The sequence below is a fragment of the Pelmatolapia mariae genome, linkage group LG22 (genome assembly GCF_036321145.2).
Source record: "Pelmatolapia mariae isolate MD_Pm_ZW linkage group LG22, Pm_UMD_F_2, whole genome shotgun sequence".
Taxonomy (NCBI): Eukaryota; Metazoa; Chordata; class Actinopteri; order Cichliformes; family Cichlidae; genus Pelmatolapia; species Pelmatolapia mariae.
In genome coordinates, this window is record NC_086245.2 from 26,347,147 (window position 1) to 26,374,822 (window position 27,676).

Below are 27,676 nucleotides of genomic sequence, written 5' to 3' on the forward strand. Positions count from 1 at the left end.
ATCTTCAGGGTTGAGACCTTCAAAAACTATGTTTGAAGTCTTGTATTTCTAGCAGCTTTCTCTGTTTAGCTGCTGAAATCAGTCTGGCACGATGAACTCGAGGTGCACCATCTGTATCTTTATGCAGTGCTGAGGGACTGGGAGGTTATTTATACTTAATCTGAAGCCCCAGCAAATTGGGCTTCCTTGTCAGCCGTAACATAACCGCATACACCACACCGCGCTTGAGGCGTAATCTGTCCGGTGTTATAAACTAATTCTGCTGCCAGACTCACACAGCAGATGCAGCGAGAGACCTTCTGAAGGGCCTCCGAGGGACAAGTGTTATTAGCATAAAGGAAGACAGTGGATAGCTGTGCAAAGATGTGCCATCATTTGATTTTCCACCGCTGACTCTTAACAACCTTGTAGCAGTAATTCAACTGTGTACCGGCTGAGAACAGCAGGCTTTCAGTCATTTATAGAATTTGGGTCAGTAGACCTTCCTGTCTTTAACTTTAGTTAGAAAATATGGTGCACCATAAACCAAATTCATAAACAAATGAAATCACAAGCCTCTCCACGAGTTGCAAACGAGCAATTATAGAATTGTTGATAATTAATGGCTGCATTAATGCAGCTGTGACAGTTAATAAGAAAAGCCCCCGTGGTTTGGTATCTTCTTCCAGTCACAATAGCTGAGAAGTTAGAAAATTAGACACCAGTAACGATTTCCCCAAGAGGTCGTTTAACAGAGTGTGACTTTCAAAATGTGTCCAAAGGCCAAAAGCAGCCAATGGAAATATCCCCGCGCAGCTGATAGTTTGGTACCAACATACATCTATGTGTCACAATGATTTATTGCGCGTTGGGATCTCGTACTAATAACACACACACACACACACACACACACACACACACACACACACACACACACACACACACACACACACACACAGAACAAACTCAGTTGAGTTAGTTGTGTAAAACAGGGATGTCAAACTCATTTTTCAGAGGTTTAACTCCACACTGACTTCCTGCAAAAATCTCAATATAAGAAAAAGGAGCGCAACTTCAACAGCACATCTCACGTTTTACTTCATGATAAAGACATGCGGCTCTATTTCATGAAGGAAACCTGTCTCTTTGGGGCTTAATTGCTAAAGGTATACCTGTCAAATTACAGAAAAAGTTTTAGTAGCTCACACCACAGACTGTACTGTAGCTAAAAAGAAGGCAAAGTTATTGTTAATTCACAATAAGGTCCTATTTTATTGATTATTTTAGCACGAGCATATTGTAAAGAGACAGAAATTTCTATAGTAGATAGTGAAAAAAAACCCCAAACCTTTCTGTCATTTAATTGTTTATCTATCACTTTGGTGTACTGTGAAGAATGTTGCAGAGGTATTCCTCATTAGGAAAAGCTGTAAACGTTATGAAAACAGTTAGAATTCCAAAATGCCCTCCTTCATATTTTCCATGGAAGTCCAGCGGGCGGGATTGGAGTCTCTAATCTGATTCTTAGGTTTAACACACCTGATTTGAAAACACTCGATTTAAAACCTTCAGCAGCAAGAGACTCAGAAGTACACGAAACTCCAAGAGCATGTGAAGGCAGCACATCAAGTTGCTAGGTTGGTATCTTAGCAACCCCAGACGCCTGCGTCCTAAGACTGGACTTTTCTGGGGTTTTGAGACAGGTTTTGAGTTAGAACGATGGACGTTTCACTCAAGGCAAAAACCAAACCGCTGGCTACACTGTCAGCCTTCAGCTACATCCCACCGCGAAGAAATGAGCCCAAACAAATGTCCTACTTTAACAACGAAGCGAAGGTAACACTGGTTAGCTAACAGAACCTAGCAAGTTATATTTATTACCGAGTGTTATTTAGGATAACGCTCAGTTCTAGTTATAGTTTGTATCTAGTATCGATACAGTTATATCTCCAGTTAACAAAATTGTGAATATTAACGCGGGTTAATACATTAAATTGTACCTACTTAAAACTCCTTTCTTAATAAAGTTGCGTTGGTGCTTTTGAACTCCTTTTGAATTATAAACTATATAAAAACGGTTCACCACTCACCCTTTGTATATTTGTACATGTATTATGTATTTGCTAGGACTCTTGCGTTCCCCTCTACTATTAACACCTACTTCTCATTGCCCAAAGTGACAAAAAAGCATCTCCTTCCACAACAGGAAATACTTTGAATGCTGAACTCTTTCCTCTCCACATTTAGGTCTCAGATGTGTCCATGTATGACCGATTACACAACCATGTTGAGGGTTATGATAGGAGGCTCCCCCGGGATGACAGAAAACACTGGAAAGGAAGAGGACTTGACATAAACAAAGAGGTAATGGTCACGTAATGTAGTGCATACACCTCTTACGGCCGCAGAAATACGGGACATTTAACAAACATTAATTGCATTAAACAACTGCTGCAGACTCCAAGAACAAAAAATATGGAGTTAAAAATGAGAATAATAATTAGAATTTAAAAATGTTTTATTTTTTACTCATTAGAGCATGATGACAGTGTTCTATTTTTCTTCTTCTGTTTCCACTGAATATAATTGTAAAAATATAGACCTACCAGAGCCAGAAGCACATACTGCCTGACCTTTCTGAAGTCAGAGGTTCCTGGTGTTATCAGAGCTATTGAAAAAGCCCACCCAGAGACACCTTAGTGCCCTCGATAATAATGAGCAGCATGTGTATTTCAGTTTTCCCAGAGACAACAGGGCTTAGCTCATACAATTTTGGAGGGCAGCTTTCATTTCTGTCAGTGTGGGACGTAGCAAAAAGAAAGAGACTAAATGGAATCTAATCAGAGGACAAACAACGATAGTTTCATTAAGTGCAAAAATACCTTTACTTCAACCATCTTACTGATCAGGACAGTAGCAGGTTTAGTTATCAACCTGAAGCTGTACACTTCAAAGCAACAGATTCATTGGTCTGGTTTTGGGGTTTAAACAGTTAACAGTTAGTTGTCGTTATAGCATTGTTGTCTAATTGACACCCTAGATGTGATGTTTTTAATAACAAAGAGCCACAATTTTACTTAATTTGCATCTTGTAATAAAAGGTGGAAATATAGCTGTATTATAGGTAATAGTTTTATTGAGGTGATAAAGCTGTCCTGGTAGCAGCAGCTCAGAAATATGTTATACAAGGTGTTCAGCTGTATGTCCAGTGAGTGGTGAAGGCTGTGGTCACTAACCACAGCCACAGTCATTTTTTTCAATGAATTCTGTCTTAACTGATGGAGAAATCCATAAACTGTGTCTGCAGCAGCTGATGGAGGAATCCATTAGCTACATCTGTAACAGCTGTGGCGTGCTGATTTAAACAGCAACAGGAATGACGAATCCTTTCAGCAAGTAATACGGACACGTTCCAACAGCTAGCAGTTCAGTATTCATGCCACAGAAACATTCCTTCTGTGCAACGCCTCCACATTTCTTTTTACCGCTCAAATTAATGTCTCTGTTCACCTGAAAATCAGGTACAGTTACACTGTGGTCCTTATAAAATTGAAGACACAAAAACAGCTGTATAAGTAACAATTAGCAAGAAAAAAAAATCAACTTTAGCAGGAGATAATGTTGTTTTAAAAAAGGCTGCCATGGTGCCAGAAAAAAATAACTAAATCTAAATGATCCAAATGATTCTGATGATCCTGGTTGTTTTATTTTTGGCTTAACCAGTATTGAATGGATTTCAGTGTTTGGTAGAAACTGTACAACCTTTTTCCCTCAGCTGTCTCTTTTGTTTAGTGCCAATTTAGCAAATGTCATTATGCAAAGAGACTAAAAAGTAAGAGCTTGGTAAAGCTTCCTCTTGCTAAACATAAGTATAAAAATAAAATAACCCCATCACTGATAGGAGTGCATATATGCAATTCTATCAGTGATATCAGTGATGGGGTTATTTTATATATATATATATATATATATATATATATATATATATATATATATATATATATATATATATATATATATATATATATATATATAACTTTGTCATATGAACATAATTGCTGTGGAAACCTCCTGCTTCAAAAATATGCTTTAAAATATGCAACTTTGTGGAAAGAGAAGTCCAACACATGCATCACAGCTAGCGCAGCTTTAACACTTCTTCCGTGTGGCCGTGCTGCTCCCTTCCAGGAGAGGTCCAGAACTGTGCCGGTGCTGTCCTCGTCAGAGTATGGCCGTCGTCCCGCTCCCACACTCTACTTCACGGAGAGGCAGTATGCGCGTGTGGCTTGCATTAAATCTGAAATCTACATGAAAAATGGGATCTTATGGAGTGTGGAAGAAGGATACGGATCAGTGAGACCTTCTTAAAAGTCTGACGTATCAGTGCATGAAGGTGTTTTTTTCTCACTGTGGAAACTTTAATAATAAAAAATGTTGTGCTCTGTAAATTGTTTAGTAAAAGAATGCAAGTGTAAACATTTAACCCACTGACATAACTGTTGACTCTAGTAGCAAGACAGATTTTTATTCTTAATGACTAGAAAAGACCTTTATTTTCTAAGAAAGTCAACCTACATTTTCTTCTTCTTCAATCAGCATGAATATAATGTGAAGTTTCAGTCGAGACTGAAGTGAATCACAATGTATTTCCCAGATTTAGTAGGTGAATTCTCTGTATGGCTCAAAGATTAGATTTTGTTTTCTGACTGCCTTCTTGTGTGATGTTTGTTTTACATTCTGGGTGTCAGGAATAATGTGAATTTTTGTAATGGGATTTTGTATGGAGCAAATTTGAAAGGTTGAAGCCAGTGTTGGAGTAGCTGGCCAGTTTCTCTCAGGTACTTCTACTGATCATTTGAACAACCCATTCTTTTTAAATTAGCTTCTACATCAGTGTGCGCTGCACTCCCTGCATTTGATCTGTTTTTTTCTTACTGTTTTTTTTTAGTTCACCTCGCCTTACATAAATACATTTTTTTTACCTCACTAACCTCCTCGGTTCACTAAGTTCTCAGATTCTTTTTGTGTATAAATACTAAACCCACGCAACAGAGATCAGCCTCCTACACGATAAGATTTTTTTTGAGTGCAGACAGCTCTGATTTGCTTCTGCCTTTGTACTGTGGCTGAAATAGAGCTCTTATTCTTAGAAACTTGACAAGATTTAAATGTATGTGGTGCTAGAACTGCAGTGATGTTAGGGAGCTGTTAGAGGAGGTGGTGTTTCAAGGTTACAGTGACAAGAAATACCCCGCCCCATAATATTTCCTGGTGTTAGTCCAGTTTTATGAAGTCCAAAGTCTATTAGCCATCTACCACAACTCTACCAGGCTCTTGCCCGCATTATGTCTTTTGTCCTGTCTGTCTCCCTCAACCTCAAACAGTCCATAGCTGCCCCTTTCTGAGCTTGTTCTGCCGCATGTTTCTTCCCGTTAAAAGGGAGTTTTTCCTTCCCACTGTCACCAAGTGCTTGTTCATAGGGAGTGGTCTGATTGTTGGGGTTTTCTCTATTATTTTAGGGTCTTAACCTGGCAATACAGGCTGATACAAGTGTTGTGATTTAATGCGGTATAAATACAATTAAATTGGAATGAATTAAAATGAACTTCATGCTTTCATCTGTTGACAGTCTTTATGGACATGCTCACTTCCTTTTCCAGCAGCACTCAGCACACCTGCCCACAGCACGTAGAGTACTACCGAATAGTTTTGCTGTCCATGTTATTACTGTACATGATTGACCAGTCAATTCACCTGATCTGTACCTCACACTGTGGTGTATTATTAAACTACTACAAAAGGAAGATAGGAAACAGACAAGGTGAAGGCTATGATCAAGAACATTTTAGCTGTGCCATAAGCCGTAAGAGCGCTGCATTGATCCTGGAATTAATGATAAACGAGCCTCAACCAAGCACTGAGTGTAGAAATATATATATTTTTCAGAAGTTGGTCATTTCAGTATTGTAAAGCAGTTTTGATTTTCATCTACTATATATTGTGTATTAAATTTCTAAATCTCAGGAGCCATAAACCACAATGATATTTTCTAAAAGATTTTAAATATTTGCAATCGTGAGCAATGAATATAGAGTATATGAAAGGTTACCTTTTTATGAACCTGTATATATATAGTACATATATTTATAGCAAAAGATGCTCAAAATAAACATGAACAGATGCTCAAATAATCATTATCAAGCTTGTAATGACATTGAGATTAGCTGTTGGTTATCAGGGTTTTGACTCTTGGCTCTATGTCATGTCAAAGAGGTAAAAAGTTCCTAATATATGTAAGTTGAAACCTTCTGTTTATGAGGGGCAGCCAATCAAGAGAAAGCTAGAATAAAGGAAGGTGGATGACAGAGAGTGAAATACTGAGCTTCACCATAGCTCTGAGCAGGTAAATACTCTAAGGGTTATTTTGAACTGTGATTCAAGCAGCGTAAGACTAAAGATACAGAACTGGAAATGAGCATCACAACGTTAAAGCTAATGAAACTAATGAGCTACTGACTCCAGTGAATACTTCGTGTGTTTACAGTGTGACAGATCTTTTATCATGGGCTTCTGTTTAGAGCACTAAACCAAAGACAGACAAAGGACGTCAGTTTATATACAAATGTTTAATGAATAACAAAAGAATGGCAGTGGACATTTACACACATGCGGTTGGTTTGGTTCCAGATGGATTATAAAAAAGAAACCTCTACTTTTGAGTCCGCGCCTGAGTCCACCTGCTCGAGTGGGACACAAACGCGGCTCTGTAGTTATAAATACAAATCACAGGTTCTGGCAAACTAACCATCACGCTGGCATTTTGTTGGCAACAATAGCTCTATATGACAATAAACTATTGTAACATCCATTTGCAATAAAATGGAACAAACCGGCTCACATTGCCAACCAAGCGTAGATAGGGAAAAAAAAAAACCACAGCTCGGCAGGCGGCTCAGTTTGCTCGAGTGTAAGGCTCTGAAGCACAGCAACACTGGCATGGGTAATTAGCTCCACACCGCTACTATTGTACAGACGGGTGACTGCGGTCCTTGAGAGCTGCACTAATTTAGCAAACCTCCCTTTGAGTCAGGCACTCCTTTAGACAGTCAAGTGACCCCTCAGAGTGAAGTCCTTGTTACACTTGAGATGTGAAAACCATCTTAAGTGCAGCCTTGAAGGACTGCGGCGGTGCACCTTGGCTCCAGCTTACACTGTGCTGCTAAGGACAAAAGTGGTTCTTTACAATCATCTATCCGTCGTGCTGCTGGCTTCTGGTAATGGGTTTTACTTAACAGAGAATGACAAATCACTTCTACGGCCACTTTGTGTGCGCAATTGTGTCGTCAAGTCTATTTGTTCGGTTAGCGTGGCATGCTCAAGGCATCACGGTCCCTTGTGACAGAGATCTGGTCATCTCTGTGTGAACAAAGTAGGTCTTCAGCTCTCCTTTACCCTTCACATTGATGATGCCGCGACATGAACACATGTACCCTAATTTTGTTAAGATTTCACGTGTCTCCTCTGTTACCTGCACAGAAGGACGAGATGTGATTAAAAAAATAATAATTCAATAAAATTTGACAAGAAATACAAGAGTGCTTTGGAAGACATCCCACCTGTATTTTTCCCAGCAACCCAGTGGTTTCCATCCTACTGGCCACATTCACACTGTTTCCCCAGATGTCATACTGAGGCTTCTGGGCCCCAATTACTCCTGCAATCACTGGCCCATGGTTTATGCCTTACAAATAGACAAAGCAGTTAACATTTCAGAATGATTACACACCTTTATGTAAAGTGAAATCTGTGCCGTGTTCATGCTACGAGGAAGAGCTCTCACCGATCCTCAGTCTGAAGTCATTAAAAGAGTGCTTGTTGATGACATCCAGCTTCCCAACGAGAGCAAATGCAAACTCCACCATTGTGCCAATGTGCATGTACTGTCTGTCGTGTTCCTGAGGGTAATGAAGAGAAAACAGTCACAGGGGATACTAGTGCGAGAATGTGACTGTTTATGTTTTTAAAGTGATAGTAGCTTGGTTTTACACTGGGCAGTAAACGCTTTGGAGATGAAGTTTACAGCAGCACAGCTGGATAGCAACAGAAACAGGTTGCCAAGCCGTGGCTGGATTTGTTTGTATAATGACACGGTTACGGTTGGGCCGTAATAAAATGTTAAATTTATAGTTTATTACACCTAGCCAGCATTTCCTACATGAAAATACTTCCAAATCTCAATGCTCTTACAAGATGTTCCCCTTATTTGTTGTCGCATAGCTTAACTGAGTAATATTTCTGCCTCGCAAGGGTTAAGGCTTTTAATTTAATTGTTTAATTTAATAACTACGCACATCCCTAGTATCTGGGGAATTCTTGTCTCCGTAACACCACAAAAAGGGGTTAGGAGTAAGCTAGTTTCTCAAACTTGCTGGTTAATGAATTAATGCTAAAATCCTCAAAACCTTTTCATGTCCAGATGTAAGGCAAAGCGTTTAAAAAAGATAAATCCTGGTTCTCTACACAGAACAAATGATCTAGACAGGGCTGTGACTGATCTAAATTGCTCTCATTCCATTTTCATTTAAAATACTGGAACAAAAACACTTGATTCAAAACAAAGCTAATCCCCCCATGTTATTTACTGATGTCATGTACAGTATTGTGCGATCAAGTGTTTTGTTTTGTTTTTTAGCTTTACATGCTTCTTTATCTGAAATCAGCGAGCTAGAAACATTAAAAAGTGACAAAGTTGGCAACGGCTGATACAATCAGCCTGCAGCAGTGCAGCAAATCAGCCATCAAAGAGACGCCTGCTTCTGTCTGCCCCTGTGTGAAATCAGCTACGCATTGTTATAAAAATTACCAAGGATTCTGAGTGCAGAGCGCTCTTATCCCTGCAGACTACATTATGTGCTCTGCTAGAAGATGCAGGTGCAGCGACAGTGACTGGGGGTTTGGGTGGCTGGTGGGGGCTTTGCAAATGTCAATTAAGCAGATTTCCACCAATCAGGAAGGTTTTTTTTCTTTTAAACAAAGCACAGTGCTGCCACATTTCTGAACGATGATCTAATTTGCTTACACTGATGTATTCAAAGTGCAGTAATGAATCACTGGTGCTTGAATGATATGCAGATTGTCTGGAGCAGCAGTAAACACTGTGTGGCTCTTTGTGAATGCAGACGTGTGTAGAAACTTGCCTGTGCACACTCTGGTCCTGGCGTCACGTTGAGTCCAGTCGCAGCCATGTAGGTAGAACCGATGGTCTTAATCTTCTCCACTCCGCTGAATTTTGGCTTGGACAGCAGCTGCGGGCGCAGGAGGAAAAGAGCCCATTACATTACATCTACAAGAAGCAGGAAATAGCGGTGGCTTTCAGCCAAACGCTGGCATTTTCTTCTGCTTTCCCTGCTACTTTAGAGCATAATAACCAAGTGGGATTGCTTCTCAAAAAAAAGCAGCAGGGGAAGGTTATTTTTTTCTTTTTCGTTTTTCCTTTTTCCATTGTGACTGAGACAGCCAGGATTATCAATATGAGAGGAGTTTACCTCATCAAAGTCTGCTATGATCTCGTTGAGAAGACGGAGACACTCCAGTCCCTCCTTATTGACATCAGACTCAGTATAAAACTCTTTGAAGTCTGGGATGGAGGCGAACATCACACACACCGACTCGTACGACTGATGATAAAGGTCCTGGTAACGAGCGAGAAGAAGATAACGGCTCTATGGGTTGTATTGATCTGGCACAGGTGAAGGAAATCTATGAGCTGAATAGCTCGTGCTGAACAATGACACCGACTCTTTAAATAAATACGAAGAAGCTTTAATCATGTCTGGGGGGGACTCTGGGTGTTTGCAGGAGCAAAATAGTAACAGCGTTCATTACAAGACAGACAGAAGTAAGAGCAGAGCAACTGAGGTGAAGCACGGGAACGGAAAGTATGTTAAGCAAGTAGGCCACGTCTATTACAGCGTCTGTGGAAAGACTGAAATAACAGAAATCAAAAGGGAATGTGTTTATTAAACTCCACTGGGAAAGAAAATGATGTGAACAATATGTGACAGATAAGGAATATCATTATAAAGGATATGTGTTAACAGCACATATAAAATATGGAGTTTTTATCATGTATTTTTCAGTCAGTACCACGATAGTCAAAAGAAGATTATTTCCATCTGCACTGATTTATGCTTGGTGGCGTCTGCTATTCTAGTAGATTATCATGAAGATGCCAACCACGAAACAGAGGAAACATTAGTGACGACAGATATGACCCTAATTAAGTCAAATATAGCATTAGGAGGTAATTTTATTTTATTTTTGATATTTTTTTGATTTATTGATTAGCATTCAAATATCTCAGTGAATACAGAATAAAGATTACCACAAAGCAAGAAAGCACGAGACAAGGCTAATCAAAAGGTATTGGCTGAAGCATATGCTTATTACGCCAACCCTTTTAACAAAAGATCTTTTAGCATGCAGCTTCCGTACACAAGGCTCGAAGCAACAAATAAAACAAAGCAAAGCAAAAAACAAACAAACAAACAAAACTTTCCACCTTAGATAAGTAACTACATCAAAGCAAAACAACCAAGAGTTTCAGTATTATTATTATTGCTCTTTTCATTCTTGATTTATATATTTTTCTAATACTCTATTTTTAAACATGTTTTTAAACAAGGAAAATGAACTCCACCTTTTTAAATCACTGTCATAACTATATCACAAGTTAACTCCTCTAACAGAAACACATCTCTGCTTTATGTTTGTCCCAGGTGGAGGTGGGTAATCAGGTGGAGGTGGGTTGCAAAGTGGCTTGCAGGTGCACAGCATTGGTGGGAAGACTATGACAGCGTAGACCTCATTCACAGAGGATTAGAGACCAACCACTGGTTGCTGGGAGGAAATATAACCTTCCTGACCAGTTGGCAAGTGGTTGCTGGCTGTCACAGGTTGAAATCGGTCACAATGAAGTGCTGCACTGAAAACCTCCTTGCGATGACTTCTGTTGCCAGCAGATTGCCATGGTCACCTATAGCTTGTATGGAAGATGCCAACTTGTTTGCAAAAAAACTACTGAAACTTAAAAAAGTGGAATGCAAAATGGGAACAAGGAATGTTCACCTTCAGAGTAAAAGTTACATCTTACTGCTGCAAGGTTTAGATGAACGGTTCCCATTTCCATATATTAGCCGTGGCCAGTTTCACATAGCGACAGCCAGAAACCTTCCACAACTGCCCACCAACCGACTGGGCAATACTTAGTTTTCCCTAGCAACAAGTGTTTCCCAAACAGTCACTGACTGGTCTCTAGGCCTGTGTGACGGGGGCCTATGTGAAATTTGCTCATTGGGTCTTTAGAAGGGTATCAGCTGTATCTATGGTGATGGGGCTGACATCAGGATCAACGTTCTTCTGGGATAACGGCTGAGCTCGGCTTTGTGGCCGACTTGAACTATGTCTTTACACAATTAGTTTGATATTTTGTATTTTCCTGCATGGTATATATGAAATAAAAACAACTATATTAGCTTAAGCAAGAAGATTTAAAACAGCGGGAAACAGGTTCTTTTCTAAGTACTAAATCTCATTTCAGTACTTAATATTTCTGGGAAGCCAGTGTTTTTTGGCCCAACTGAGTAATTTCCTGGGGAAACTGCTGATTTCAGAACATAACACTCACAATGTGCTATTCTTTACTCTTTTCTTTTCTTTTTTTTTTGATTAAAGCCTTTCACCTCCTGAAAAAAGGTTCGGGAAAGTTGAAAAGGGAAAACAAATGACGCAGGGATGTTATTCGAGGTGAAAAGATGGGTGCATGAAAGCTCATTCTCATTTATTGAGTTTTAACTCAGTCCAGTCTCAGCACACAGTAATGCGTATCCTAATTTTAGGTTCACTGCTGGTTATTGTAATTAAATGTCCATAAATCTGCTAATAAACCGCGGAAGGCTTTACTTCTATAGTACTAGCGCTAACAATGGGTACACTTGAACAGGAATGCATAACAATACAACACTCTACCTCATTTTTCCAGTTTCGTCCCAGGAAGTGTTCGGCCACGTGAGCTGGTAGGACGTTCTCCAGCAGAACCCGGTTGAGGTTCTCCATGGTTTCGATCTCCTCACACTCCCTCTTGAACTTATCCCTCCACAGGAAGTCTAACCTACAGTAATATTCATTCTGTTACAGGAGGACACAGAGTAAAGAGACACCAGCGTCATTCACACCCAGCTCTCAGTAGAAACTTGAACCAAAAACAGGGGAAAAAAACAACTAATACACAGAGAAGAAAGCAAATTTTAAATTAGAGTTAAATGCAAATATTCATTTTTTATAACACAAATCTAATCACAGACAGGATGCTGTAAAAACATCTTCCATATATTCGTCCATGATATGGGAGCATTTCTCAGCGACCGGCTGCCCGTATCCCATTCTAATCATCGCCACTGAACGGAAACTTCATAGGCTATCTCGAGCAACCTAACCGACTGAAACTAAAGGGCATGCTTGGTATTCATAGAAAATTAAAGTTCCAATAATACAACAATGAAACAATGCGTGAAGCTCCGCTATGATGGCTCAAGGAAATCGAGAACAGACAGGGCTGTTTTGCATAAAAGATAGCCACTGCTTTTTTTGGTTTTTCTGCTCTTTGCTTATTCATGCTTGAGGTAGTTTTGAACCATCTAAATATGTCAGGAAGATTCATATAGGGAGGTCAAAACATCCCAGGAGTGTGTGTGTGTGCATCAGGCAGCATCCCCTGAATGCACCATCATTATGCTCTCATGTATGTGAACGCTGCAAGCTTCTTGTGGGCTGGCCCCTACGGTGTGTGTTTGCGTGTGCGTGGGAGCATTTTTAGTGTCCTTCGAGATGTACTTCATGTGTGTGGTTCGCAGTCTGGATGATGTATGTGTGCACTGAGTAAGTTTCCCCTGAGATTAAAGTATGGTGCCAATTTAGAAGACTAACAGTGAGGGCCTATACAGCTCTGCGCTGAGATCTTGCGCTATAGTGTTGATAGCCTGAGGCTGAAATGCAAATATGGAGGAGCTTCTTGCCCTCTGAGGACAGCAAGTCTGAACCACTTGTGCGTGCGCATGTATATATGCGCCTATGCACGGTATGAGTATGTACAGTTTTGTGGCACAATAAATTCCAGTACCTCTTTTAGGCTGAAAAAGTAGGCCGAAAGAAGTAGAGCTCATATCAGATGCTGTTTAGAAACCAGCTAAAAAGCCTATAAATGAGTGTTGCTCCATTGCGCAGCTGTTCTTCAGGGATGAATTACAGATGCCTTGTTTATGGTAACCTGCTTTCCTCTCTCTTTGACTAAATGCCTGGGAAAAGCCTCATTAGAGCTAAAGATGAAGAATTTGTAAGGCAAATTTCTTAATAGCAGCCTAAAGCATATACAGCCAACTCCAGTGGAAAATGTGGGCAATACCACTCGAAAGACCTTTTGACCTGTTTTAGAAATGATATTTCTCAATAACCCAAAAGCATTGTTAAAAAAAAATAAACCCAATTACCTCATGATCTGTACGCGACAAAGAGTTTCACTCAGCAAAGTTGTGTTTCCATAACAAAGTCCCCCCTCTTTTCTGCCGAGAGTGACCCAGAATGAGAACAACACAGGGAGCTAGTTTGGACCAACTGTGCCTCTCAGAGGAGCCCCAGTTTGGGTACTAAAGCTCTTGTGGCTGTCCTTCTGTCCCGAACATCAGCTTTGAGGTCAGAGATGATGGATGGTATACCTCACAAAAAAAAAAAAAAAAGATAAAACACAAACACCCAATGTGTGTCAGATGAGTTTGGGTCTTATAAAGTGAGGATGGTGGGCACAGAGGAGATGGAGGCAGTGGGCCAAACTGGCAGATCTAATGCTCCAAAGATATTTTGATCTTTCTTTATAATGAGCCAAGTCCTCCAACACTGTTTAACTGTCTTTCATCTGTTCCAGAATAATTTCTACAAAGTCATAAAAGTCGTTCCAGATCAACCGGGGCTAAATCTCCCAAAAACATCTCTGCTCCACTGAGTCAGTCGCTGATTCTGCGATTGTGCTGAATGACCTGAAAAGAATCGTGGCGTTCAAAGGGAAAAAATTACACGAGACCACTTTGAGGAAGCTGCTCACCTGCCTGGCTAAGACCAATAGCGTAATGAAGAAGATGAACAGAGATACAGAACCCATGGTCTTTAGATCCTTCAGGACTCCCGGTCTGTAAGGAGAGGAAAATGCTATAACAACATTCAGCATTTTATTCTGAAAATTCAAAAGCTTAATGCTCTCACACACAAACTGTGCTTTACGTTGATTCCATCACACATACACTCCATCCTACTGCTGGAAAAGAGCTACTGGTAAACCAGGTTTGTGCATGAATCCACATGAAAGCCCATAAAATGCAATTTTTCCTCCTGCTTCAGTAACATTTGGTAAAAAGTATGGGTACCAACTATTATTTTAGAAATCACTGAGCCCTTTTAAACTAAGGCCATAAATAAATAAGTTTTAATATATATACATAAACAGTATATTGCCAAATGTATTAAGTTATCTGCCTTCATATGAACTTGAATGACATCCCATTCTTCATTCATAGTTTAAGATGATGTCAGCCCACCCTTTGTAGCTATAATGGCTTCCACTCTTTTCGGAATGCTTTCCTAAAGGTTTAGGAGTGTGTTTATGGGATTTTTTGACCACTTCCTGAAGTGCATTTGTGAGGTCAGACGTTGATATTGGACCTTGGTCCTGGCTCATAGACTCTGCTCTAATTCTACCCAAAGATGTTCCATCAGGTTGAGGTCAGGGCTCTGTGCAGGCCGGTCAAGTACAACCACAACAAACTCACTCATCCCTGCTGTGTTGTAACAGGAAGCGGCCAGCTCCAAACCGTTTCAAGAGTTTCTTTCATAGAACTAAGGGTCCCAGTCCAACTCCTGAAAAACAAACCCCCACCATAATCCCTTTTCCAGCAAACTTTACGCTTGGCACAACACAGTCAGAAGGGTACTGTTTTCCTGTCTGTAGCAATTGGCTCTGCAGAAAGTTGGGGACTTCTCTGGACTATGCACCTCAGCATCTATTGACCCGAATCTGATTTTACGTGGCCTATCACTTCCTAGCTGAGTTGCTGTTGTTCCCACTCACTTCCACTTTGTTATAATCCCACTAACAGTTGACTGTGGAATACTTAGTAGTGGGGAAATTTCACGACTGCTTAGGTGGCATCCTATCAATGTACCACACTGGCAACACATTCTTTCACAAATGTTTGCAGGTGCAGTTTTTTTTCTTGATTTTATATAATTGTGGCCATAGAAGTGATTTAGATGGGTGGTGAGTGAATACCTTTGGCAATATTGGCCTAGACAACAGGGTTTGTGACAATGCTTCATCTGTGTCTATGATAAAACATGCATCTGTATGTTAATGTTCCTCACAGCTTCATTCAAACGTACCAACAGCAGAGACAGAGAGAGAGAAAACACTTGTCGCACTTGTGGAAATGAGTATTCTCAGCATCAGCTCTAGTTACGTGTAACCACACTTTTCAGCTTGTAGTTTTCTCTGCTATTGTCACTAAGTAAAGTGGCAAAGTGAGTGTGTTTGTGTGTCGCTGGGTGCTAAGGTGCTGCTGCAGCTGCCTAGTTGTTAGATGAATGTGCAAATCTTACTGGAAATAATAAAAGCTGATCAGACGTGCAGATCTTTCACAGAAAAGTGCACAGGGTGCTTAAGTCACAAAGTCACATTCAGATGCTGTCAGGTTATTCAAAAGGACTGACTGACTGCTAGGTTTGGCCTTTTCTTTGTAACTGTTTGCTGTATGGCTTTATCAGTCTCTCACATCGATGTGGAGGGATTTTAGTCCACTCTTCTTTACAGTGTTGCTTCAATTCATTAAAATCTGCAGGAATTCGTTTATGCACAGCTCTCTTAAGATCTTACTGCAGAATTTCAGTCAGGTTGAGGTCTGGACTGATTGGGCCATCGCAGCACTGTGATTGTTTTCTTTTTGCTGCTTTTCTTAAGATCATTGTCCTGTTGCATCACTCAGTTGGGCTAAGCTTCAGCTGTCAGTAAGATGGTCTTATCTTTGTCTCTAGAATACTTGATATTACTTGAGTTGATAAGCTTTTTGTTTTAGTTAAGAAACAGTAATTCTATTGAGTTTTATTTTTTTAAGACTCCGTCTAGTTTTGAAGAAACCGAAATGAATTTGGGAAACAATTAGCCTCAAAAAATCAGTGTCCACAGTTTTTATAAATTGGCATAACTATGAACAAGCACTGCTAGATTCTTCTCTTTTTGTATCTATTCATTTTTTGAAAACTTCCCTTATTATCCCATTTAAACCTTGTGTAAAATTTCACCAGTAGATTGTGGTCAGCTTAATTCTGTTTTTGCTGCCCCTCCTAATTTAAGTTCATAATCCTAGTAATGGTAGATGCTAAAGGACAAACACATTTTAGTTAGCCAAAAGAGAGAAAAAACATTAAGGTTAGACTGAAACCCATAGCAGTCATGGCTACGGGGTTCAGAAAACAGATAAGGTCAATTAAACATTATGCAGTGCTTTATATTTTGACCCCTGAGTTAACTCAAAGACCCTGGCTGTGGTTCATCTGTAGTAAGTGTACTCAGACAGCAACATGACTCTTGACCTCTAAGTTTTTCCCTATTGAGTCGGCTGTTTACCTCAGCTGTCAGTGTTGGGTGAGAAACATCCACTTTTTATATTCTGGAGGAAGCTGTAAAACTTTGTGAAGGGACTCTGAAACGAACAAGTTGATGAGTCAGTGAAGCTCACTTTTGACTGAGTCGTTGAGGATATCCCGAACTTTTCTATTCATAACTACTGCTGTTTTTGCTTTTGCTAGCTGCTGTTACCCTCTCTTAGCTGCTGTTAGGCACTGATCTAGCCAGCATTAACTTACATTTAACTTAAATAAGTCTGTGGGACACTGTTGGACTCTGATGCTTCGTGAATAAACTCTCATATGATGTAAGAATGTAATCAGACAGTTTATCACAGGGAAAGTGTGATTTAAGGGACTTTCAAGTCCAACATTAGCTGGCAAAATCTTAGCTGAAAAGCAGCTTTTGCTGTCTAGCCAGCTCATCGTCAACTGTCCAGAGATATGAGGGTCACATGTCTAATCTGTCTCTCGCCCTAAGACAGCTGGGATAGGCTCCACCCTCCTGCGACCCTGAGAAGGATAAGCAGTAGAGAATGGATGGATAGAAGGATGCATGGATGTCTAATCTGTTGACAATAGGTAACAGCGACAATTTGGGGAATAAATGAGCATGTTTATGCAAATGTTCATGTGTTAGAGCCCTGACTTTGGTTCAGGAGGTCAGACTTGAGGTTAGGAACAAGATGACATTTTATCAATACTGCTTGTCTCTTTCTTTTACATTTTCCCTTTTTTGGTAAAGGGGACCCTTTCTCCGATGATAAAATATAGGTATAATATTTCATGTCTGCAGTTTAAAAGGGCAGGCATGAATTGAAATGTGCCTTCACAGCACGCCAAGGCCTACAACTTCCCTTCTCCTCCGTTCTCTTCTCCTAGCGTACTTTGTGTGGCTGGTGTGTAGTCATATAATTAAAATGTATTTTTTTCAGAAGGGAGATATCCTTCCTGGCCACTGTATTTAAAAACGTCAGAAAGCCTGCACCCACTCCTCTATATTTTTAATACATCAACTATAAATTTATCAACTTACTTTAATGATTAGTAGCTGTAGCTTATAGCTCAACAGACTGTGGATATGTAATCCTGTGCCTGTTATAACACAGACAGTACACCTAAAGTTCTCCTTCAAGATACTAAAGTGGAAATTATTATTTGTCAGCCCTGGTCTGTTTCTTTTTTGTTTTTCCACTTCATTGCTATTCTTATTTACTTGCCTCCGTGCTCTGGCAAAAGCAGTATTCTCTTCATGCTAATAAAAGCCGAGGTGAAGAAGAGAAACAAAAGGAGAAATATGAGCTTGAGAAAAAAAGTTTTTCTTTCCGCAGTCTCTCTAGGTGCCCTGGAAACTTTTTGCATAATGGGATTTTGTCAGCAGTGAGACTCTAGCTGTCAGTCAAAAGTGAATTGAGCTCCATCAACACAAACTGCTGCCATTCATCATCCCCATCTCCAGGGGTTACACTTGATCGACAGTCACATGGGATATTGCTGCCTCAGCATCAGTCTTCCCCCGTGGTCCAGTCTCATTAGTCATTTTAATAAGCTCTTTTCTACTGATGTGAGCAGGCTGCAGGGTCAGCGTGACGGAGGGTTTCAAACAGATAATATTAACCTAAAGTTGGCCTAAGAATGATTTCATTATTTCCTAAATAATGAAGCAGAAAGGATGTGTGGAGGAAGAAGGGAGAACGAGTGCATGCAGGTACCTGTCTGGTTTATCTGTGCGGTATAAGGCTTTGTTAAATCCATCCAGTAGAGTTGCATGTGTTTGGAGGATGATGATGTTGTAGATTACCACGGCGACCAGCATCACCACCATCTTCAGCTCGTAGTTGATCCTCAAGAACACGGAGCATGACACCAAGCCCAGTATACAGCAGTAGATAAAGTACTGAAAGAGAGTAAAGGAACATCAACAACAGATGACCCAATATGGCATGTGCTGTGGTGTGTGACTGATAAGTTATATTGCATACTTTGATAAAAATGTGGGATACTTTTAGTTTTGTAAGGTCCCAAATGCTGCCTTAAAGGGAGCACAGCTAAAACAGCTTGTTTCTGATAGACGATGAACTGAGGGGCTGCACCAAGGCTCAGCTCAAGATCTTACAAACCTGTTCTACTAGAGTCCAAGAAAAGATACAGAGCTGGACACATAACACAACACAACACAACGCAGAGACACAGATGTCTCATTTTGCTTGTTTAGATGTCATTTTAGGTGGCCGCAGTACTTTCTCTGCAGGTCATGTTGCTGACCTCTCACTGCTGTACTTACTGGCAGGTAAAACTTGTTTTTGCCTGTGTTGTCCACCATGTAGTCCAGCTGGCTGTTATTGGTTAGATTCACAGTTGGCAGGATGTCATCCACAGGTCCTCCAGGATCCTCCACAAAAAACTAACAAAACCAAAAGAGATCCAAGCAGAATATACAGAAAGTAAAACATGACAGGCGTTGACATTTCTTCAATGTCAATGTCAATACAAATCCATATAAAAATATCAATCAACAAATACATCAATTTTTTTTCTAAATTATTTTCTGTCAGTCACATCACATAAGTCTCTAGCCTTTCTTTCTTTCATTTTCTTTGGTCGTTGGCTGCTTTTTCATTCCAGTCCAGTCCGGTGCCAGACCATTTTCAGAGGGATGTGTTTGAGCACTTAACACTGACCAGTGAATCACTCAAGCATAAAAAGGTGCCAAACTCAAGAAATGAACTTCTGTTTTCTCTACACATAACAGACAACTGAGCAAAGAACCAATTTAATTTGTATCTTTAGGCACTATGTTTTTAGCAGCCTGTCACAAAAACACATAATTTGTTCCCATTACTTTAGCTGAACCTATGAATATGGCAATGCCAAAGGTTACACACATTTTGACAGGAATAAAATAGCATTTTACCATGAAAAAGGTGATTCCCAAAGAGCTACTGGCTAACAACTTTGATTGCAATTTGAAGCTATTCATTTTTAAAGAAACTCTCTTATCATGAGAAATAGAACCAAGCCCACAAACCTGATTATGAGTATAAATGGATTAGATTACAGTAACTTGAAGTAAGCTACATTTTTAACCAAAGGTGTGTGTAATACTTTGCTATGGTGTGACACCTGCATACCTCAACATCATGCACGAATTGAGTCCAGAGATGCACAAAAATAAGACGATCTATTAGTTTATGACGGTTCCTTTAGAAAATAAAGGCAAAGCCTCCAGTTTCATAAGTATATGTGAACATATCTGATGTATGAGCATCACATTCTGAAACATCTCAATTCTTTGTTATAGGCGTGAATCTGGATCAGTTCCAAGAGTTAATCTCTAATTCAGCGAAACACTGTAGCCTTGGGAGTGAATTTCCTGTTTCCATCATTTAACAGAAGTCATTCTAAGAGAAACAGCATTTGAAAAATTCTTTTACACTTTGGCAGCAAAATTCTTTAAAGATTTCACCTTTATTGTTATTGTATAACATATATGTGTAATGCGCATATTCTGTGACACATTTCACGCCTGTTTCCTGCTGCATGCCAAATGATGCTGTTCACACTGACAGCGTGTCTATTTAACATTTGAAAGAAATCCCCCATTTAATCACCATAAGCACGGACTCTCATGCTTGACCTGGACAACATATTGTATGGAAAACCACAACGCTAAAAAAATACAACCATCGCTTTTGGGAGAAAAACCTTAGCAGTGGTACAATTGACCTCCACAGCTGCTGTGGTGTAATCAAGTGGGTAAAAATAGAATAGAAACAGTAAATAATGAATGTGTATTTTTGATCTTGTGTATTTCTTCTACAATTTTCAAAGGAACAGCAGCTGATTGACGCAGGCTGAATGCATTAACTAAAGGGAAATGAAATGAAATAGAAATAGTCCAGTTTTATGTGGAACAGTACAGCCCCAGATTATAATGACGGTCCCTTTTTTTTGCAGAAAGTGTGCGCCAGTGATATAAAACAGCAAGTTTTTTGTGTGTGCCACGGGAACTGTACTCTTGCTCTCTAATTACTCATATTGCCTGCAGCTACATGACATTTAGCTGCCAGGAGTGTGAAGGTTTCAGGTGTAATTTGGGGGAGAAAAAGCTATTCTTCACAGACTTTGTTTTATGTTATTTTTATTTCTTTGTGCATTACTCCTGTGTGGGTTGTTTTGGGCCATCGTAACAGTGTGAAAGGCTCACGTGCATTTATATTTGTGTACTCACATTTTAATGTTTGTGTACAGTGATGTGAAAAAGTCTTGCGAAACCCCAGTTTCTTAATGTTTTGCTAGGAAAATTTATTGAGACATGTGCAAACACACATAGAAATGAAGCTTATGCGTAAGTTCAATAAGGAAGATCTGTGATCAGTCATCTGCCTGCTTTCATTGGTCTTCGGCTGCTTTTCTGTTGACATTATCTACCGCGTTCCCACGCTGTCAATCTAAATAATGATATCATTACTTTATTCCAATCATCTTCTCGCCTGCCTTCTTTGAGCCTATCGGCCTCCACTTTGTGTTCAGACTTTCTTTCTTTTAGACTTTCTTCACCACCACTAGCGTCTAGACTCTGGGAGGTCCTGTCCTAAATCCTATCACCATTGGGATTCTGTTCTAACATGATGGATTGGACTCTAATTACTAAATACATTAATTTCTATCTCAATACATCATGTCAAATTCTTCCAAGTGATCTCTCCATTATTGAAATACAGCTTATAGTTTAGACAAGTCTAACAAGCTTATTGACATGAGTTGTGGATCAGGACCCCGAATGCAGACTTAGCATAGGCAGGTGAGATGGAAATTAAAGCATACCTTTATTGAATGGCAGCTGAAACAGTCTAAAACGAAAGGGTAACAAATTTGGGGGAAGAAAGGAGAGCAGGAACAGAACTAACTGAAAATGCTTAGGAAGGGAAAACCAAACTAAAAGTGACTGAAAATATTACAAGTGTAAATAACAGGATCTAAGGCAGACTGGACACACCCTGCGAGGGGTAAAGCGATTTACTGATAAAAGAGAAAGGCCTGATTGGGCTCATATACACACACAGTAGGGAATAATGGGAACTAGAGGCAGCTGTAGGGAACACACAGGTGCAGACAAACGGGGGAAACAAGACTCGGGGAAAGAAAACTGAACAGCCACATGAGACAGAGAGTACCAAAATAACACAGGAAATGACCAAACATGAGAACACCTAACACAGACGGAGACTTAACAATAAGACAGGGAAAACACGAGGACATACAAGGACTGGACTGAAAGGGAGTGAAAAAGCATCCAATGTTCAAAGAAAAATGTCAAAGATTTACAATAAAGTCTTGCTCCTTGGAGGGAAACCTCAGAGAGTGCAAACCTCTGCCACGCTCTGGGCAGTACTTACTTTTAAGGGAATAGTGCTGCCTTTTGTACATACTCATTTTGTTTTCGTTGTCCCTTCTAAGCATATTTTAAGACATTTGTAGCGCAGTAAAAACACATTTTTGGGTCAACTTGAAAGAATGGCTGGTGTGACATGTAAAAGTGAGGTCAGAGGTCAAATGTGACATGATATTTGGATGCAGACTTTAATGCATTACTTCAATGTAATAATTCCCATACATCAGTATTGTATCCTAAATGTTGCCAACACAAACAAAGGCAGAAGAGTTTTAATCACAGTTTTAAAAATTAAAGGCATTTTATCAAAGTTTGGCCTTATTTGACCTTGAAGACGAGGTCAAAGGTCCAAAGTAATGTGATATTTAGAATCCCCACATATTCACATTCCCTATATGCCTATATGTTGTCAATACAAACAATGGCAGTAAGAAACATAGTTTTAAATAGCTCTGTATCGTATTATTATCACTCTGACCTTCGGATCAATCTATTGACCTTGAAGAAGAGGTTAGTGATCAAATGTGACATGATATTTAAGATACCATATTATAAGATACTTTAGATATGTTGATCAATTGTTCAATTTTCAACCACTAAATCATTAAGTTGACCTTGAAGACCTTGGTGGGGGATGACTTTGGGTTGGCTTATGTTTATGTTACGCACGATTGTCTTTCAGGAATGACCATTAAGGTTCAGTTTATGCTCTGTGGGCACCATTTCCCTCTTCGAAACAATCTGGGTATTCATAGAATCCATTATGTCGACCACATGATCAGGTTTACCAGTTTCCTTAAAACACCCTTCCAAAGGAAGGGCATTAACCTTTTCTAAATCATCATTTTAAAACCTCTGATTGCTCTTAGAGAAGTATTCCTGTTTCTCCCACTTATAAGTTTTAAACTTCCATTGATCTAGTTGCCTTTTAAGGTGTAACGACATTTTTCTGACCTTTGATTTTGAGACAAGACTTGTATCTGGATTACTGAAGAAAATTCATTGTAGTTATAAAGTTCCCCAAAAGCTTCATTTATAAAAACACACACTGGTAAACTTCAGTTGTAGCAAGTGGTTAAAATTATTGTTACTATTAAGAAGGTTTGATTGCAACCCCGTGGCAACTGTTTTTCTGCTGTTCTGTCTGCAGCACTGATTTATTTCAACTTGACATAGTCTGCAGTGCACAAAAAAACAACATAAAAATGTTAAAGTTTAAGCTAGTATTGGTGCAGTCTATTCAAACCAAATCATATAAATCATCAGAAATATCCACTGTGCTACTGCAGCTTTTATCAGAAAATGCATGGCACAGTGATCTGACGCTTCAGCAGCACTTCCAAGAACCAGCAGTCAAACCACATTCACAACATTTAAAACTGGCTTCTCACCATGTTAAAGACAGCCATGACCAGCACGAGAGCAGTGGTCGTCATGGTGAGGACCAATCGCAGCCAGGGGTTATTGGTGACGATGATGCGAGAAGAAGTCGGAAACCATGTAAGAGAGCAGAAGGACCCCTTCCTTCCCTGCTGTGGATACAAAGAAACAGAGGGAATGACTTGAAGGTGAGGAAACAGGGAGTGGGAGTGCTAAAGAGAAACACGTCTTTCCTCTGGGGATTAATTAAAAATGATACTGTAAGCTGGAAAACAGTATATTTAAAACGTCACATTTATTTTATTTATATACAGTCCAGGGCAGATGATTCCTAAGGCATAAAGATATAGCTACAGCAAGTACATGCCAAAAGTTCAAGAAGGTCATTCATCCCCATGTGGTGTCTTGTGATATAGGAATAATTAGTGTGCGGAATTCAAAGAAAACAGAAAGATCTCTGAACTGGAAAAGATGCATGCTACACATCCATCTGTTGTTAATATGAAGGTAATGCTGGCCGCAGGACCATCTTTGGACTCTCTTTTACTTAGAAGGCTGAGCAGTGTATTAAATTTGCATATGTGGTAGAATGTAATATACAGTAGAGCAGCGGTCCCCAACCTTTTTTGCGCCACGGACCGGTTTATGTCCGACAGTATTTTCAAGGACCGGTCTTTAAGGTGTCGCGAGTAAATACAACAAAATAAAACCAGTACCGGTACCAAAAAAAAGAAGATTTATTCATAACACACGGGAAACCGAGATAACGATAAAAAATCACGATGAAACCCTGAAAACCATAAATTTCACGCCCAAGCCTCAACTATCGCGGCCCGGTACCAAATGACTCACGGACCGGTACTGGTCCAAGGCCCAGGGGTTGGGTTCCGCTGCAGTAGAGTACAGTAATACTGTATGGTAATATACAATGTAAATATATTATGAGACAAGACATGCAGAAAACAACTAAATGGTATTAATAATGAGTTTTACCAGTGACCTGAGCTAACTGATAAACAGCAATAGATCCAAACATATGGGATTTGATTTTATAGTCAGAACTTATTGGTCAATTCAGTTCTGTCTGTATAGCACCATATCACAACAACGGTCACCTCAAGGTGCATAATACTGTGTGGTAAAGACATTACAATAATACAGAGAAATCCCAACAATCAGACAAACCCAAGAGCAAGAACTTGGCGACAGTGGGAAAGAAAAACTCCCTTTAAACAATAAGAAACCTCTGGCACAAGCAGGTTCAGGCAGACGCACACATCTACCACGAACAGTTGGGGATGGGGGAGAGAGACAGACCTCCTTATCTGGAGATGTGTTATGATTCCTCTGATAAGGGCTCCCTTATCAGAGGAGGCCAGTGTTGCCTTCACACGTACTCATTCATGCTGTTCTAACACTATCACCTTCTGGGTTGGTGCATTTCAAGCTGTGGCAGTTTTGGAACAGACGTGTGTAAATTAGAGGCCGACTGGACACCAGCCTGTTCCAATCACCGGCTTATTGATCAGTGCATGTCTAATAATAAGTTTAGATGCAGTAAAGGCTTTTGAAAGACTTCTATCCACCCTGCTCTGGCACACAGTACATTAGAGGGTTATGCAAGCAGAGCCTGGAGTGCCCACTAATGACCAACTGTCATCCCCATGTACATACACAGGGAATAATGCTGCCATTGGCTACGTTGGGCTTGCTTTTACATGCAACGAAAGCTCTACTAAGGCTTCGTTTTCAAATGGCAACCCCAAACCTGATTAGTAACAAGAGCAGAAAACCAATCAGTAGGTTTATTTCTTTAGAACAAGCAGAAACTAGCATTAATAAAAGGATAAGCTACAAAAAGAGAGAGGTCTAGCTTTTCCCTGGCTACACAGTTTTATTAAATAGTTAAAAGGATTAATAATGATCCTTAATCAGCGTGGCTAGATATGGAATTATTTAACCCAGGTAGGATACTATTAAGTCTATTCTTTGCCCTATAGACCCAAGAAAAATCAAGACTGATGTGGATAATAACATAATAATTTGAACTTCTCAACAAGCCTGGCAGGGAAAAAAGAAAGCTACGGGGCCACTCAAGAACATTGTCCTCCCTGGCTCCCATACAGAGTAACATTGATTTATCTGAGGCCTGTTCAGATGGAGGATTCAATACCAGGAGGAGGGAGGGGGATTTTGACAATGGGGCATCTGTTTGACAAAGCAGTGATGCTTATACTAGAATAAATCCAACACAATTATGGTCTCCTCTTAAGAAAAAAAAAAAAACAACAACTTTTCAGGTCTTTTCAAATTGTAGCTTTTGTCAGAGAAAGAGCATTTTGTGCTTTTTCTGCGCTCAATTTAACCACACTACTATAGTTCCATGTCCTCAGGACACTTTCAGCATATATGAAATGATACATTTAAGCTGACAAACAAAAGAGCAGAAATTTGGCAGCTCCTGTGTCTCCACTGAGACACAGGATGAATTTACCTCAGGCAGATATATGATCTAAAGTAAGTTATATTAGTGTATATTAGCTTGCCGGCTAGTTTCTGATTTGTCACCCTTCCGGACGGTATGTTCACACATGCTTTGTTTTGTGTCCTTGTATTTTGCGACACTACAGCAGTGTTTTCCGAGACGAACGAAGACAAACAAAAAACAAAAAACACCTACTCTGGCTGAAATGGTGAGCTAAGCTCATCTGACTTGAAAAGACATTTTCCAAGAAATGTGTTTGATCACAATAACCGTGTAATGCACTCTTTCACAGATGAATGGAACATGTCCTTTAGCTATTATATGCCCCATTAATAATGACTTACACAAACCCAACCGGGCGCACGGAACCAAAGCACACAGAGCATGCAAGGTTTCTCATTAGTCAGACGCATGACCACTGCAGCTTTAACTGGGAACATATTGACTGTTAAAATCATGGTTAGTGCAAACTCATCAAACTTAAGCTCTCCTTTTTTTTCCTTTTTGAATATCTAGGTCAGGAGAGACCCACGGTTATTGATATCTCCCCACTAACTAGAAGTGACCCACGTCTATTGTGTGATAATACTCTCTAGAGAAAGGAGGACAAGGAAATGGGTTCTTAAGGGAGAAACCATTATTGATTGTCCATAAATCCTGTGTCAGGTTCTTGTGGCTGATACCCAAACCAATACTTACGTTGGAAAGCTAGCTGTAGCAGGGAATTCATGCATGTGCTAATTTATGAAGGAGAACAAAAGAGTAGATTAGCTCGTATACTCCTCATATGTAATGATAGCAGCTGTTCCTCTGCTGAACATCTGTTAATCTTTTCTGATAATCAACCATCTCTTAAGTATAAAGGATCTAATTACACTGTTATTTATAGAGATACATTTTATGTAGGAGGTAGTAAGTGCAAAAAACATTGTCGTTTTACTATATATATAAAACATAGTTACGTGTGGGTAGTACCAGGCTGGTTAATTCCTCGTGGCACTAATTCAATCAGTTGCTGGAAACATTCCTCTGAGAGTTTAGCCCATATTGACATGATAGCATCACACAGCTGCTGCAGATTTGTCAGCTGTACATTCATGAGCAGAATGTCCTGTTCCACTAATTCCCAAAGGTATCTATTAAACTGAAAGACCGTTTGAGTACAAAGCACTTATTGCCATGTTGAAGAAACCAGTTTGAGATGATATGAGCTTTGAGACATGGTGCGTTACCCTGCTGGGAGGAGTCATTGGTCAGTAACAATACAACTTTTGACCCTACTATCTGAATCTCACAGCAGAAATCGAGACTCATCAGACCAGACAGACTTCAAGGTTTGATATCTTGTGTATTCAGAGATACTCTTCTGCATATCTTGGTTGTAATGAGTGGTTATTTGAGTTACTATTTCCTTCCTCTGACCTCTGGCACAAGCAAATCATTTTGGCCCCAAGAACTGCTGCTCACTTTTAAAGTTCAGCAGTTAGAGTTGCTGCCATTTGATTGACATATTAAGGATTTGTGTTAATGAGAAGCTGAACTGGGGTACCTAATCAAAGTTGGCTCGTAAATTTATATAGCATAGTTAGAGCTTTACACCAAACATCAACCTCTGGCCAATGTTGAGATCCCAAAAGCTGCAATTCCTTAAATGGCCACTTGGGGCTAACTGTAAAAGTGAGCTCATACCCACAGACTCTCACCACAACTTTAGC

General features: G+C 39.8%; 2 protein-coding genes across 3 annotated transcripts in view; one reads left to right on the forward strand and one right to left on the reverse strand.

Annotated features, from left to right (window-relative positions):
* Nucleotides 1–1,650: 1,650 nt before the first annotated feature.
* Nucleotides 1,651–4,522, forward strand: cfap90 (cilia and flagella associated protein 90). The gene is made up of 3 exons (XM_065471226.1): nucleotides 1,651–1,815; nucleotides 2,227–2,343; nucleotides 4,168–4,522. The coding sequence occupies exons 1-3, from the start codon at nucleotides 1,699–1,701 to the stop codon at nucleotides 4,345–4,347; spliced, it is 414 nt and encodes a 137-aa protein (XP_065327298.1). The 5' UTR covers nucleotides 1,651–1,698; the 3' UTR covers nucleotides 4,348–4,522.
* Nucleotides 4,523–6,586: 2,064 nt separating this feature from the next.
* Nucleotides 6,587–27,676, reverse strand: part of adcy2b (adenylate cyclase 2b (brain)) — a 70,608-nt gene continuing 49,518 nt past the window's right edge. The window contains exons 16-25 of one of the 2 annotated variants that reach the window (XM_065471223.1): nucleotides 23,488–23,625; nucleotides 18,986–19,105; nucleotides 18,414–18,598; nucleotides 14,132–14,216; nucleotides 12,007–12,165; nucleotides 9,525–9,671; nucleotides 9,177–9,284; nucleotides 7,820–7,934; nucleotides 7,596–7,720; nucleotides 6,587–7,507 (exon numbers count right to left, since the gene is read on the reverse strand). In XM_065471223.1, coding sequence (XP_065327295.1) covers nucleotides 7,355–7,507; nucleotides 7,596–7,720; nucleotides 7,820–7,934; nucleotides 9,177–9,284; nucleotides 9,525–9,671; nucleotides 12,007–12,165; nucleotides 14,132–14,216; nucleotides 18,414–18,598; nucleotides 18,986–19,105; nucleotides 23,488–23,625 — 1,335 coding nt within the window. In that variant the 3' untranslated portion in view covers nucleotides 6,587–7,354. Of the gene's footprint in view, nucleotides 7,508–7,595; nucleotides 7,721–7,819; nucleotides 7,935–9,176; nucleotides 9,285–9,524; nucleotides 9,672–12,006; nucleotides 12,166–14,131; nucleotides 14,217–18,413; nucleotides 18,599–18,985; nucleotides 19,106–23,487; nucleotides 23,629–27,676 lie in introns of both variants that reach the window. The other variant, XM_065471222.1, reaches the window with a different exon arrangement.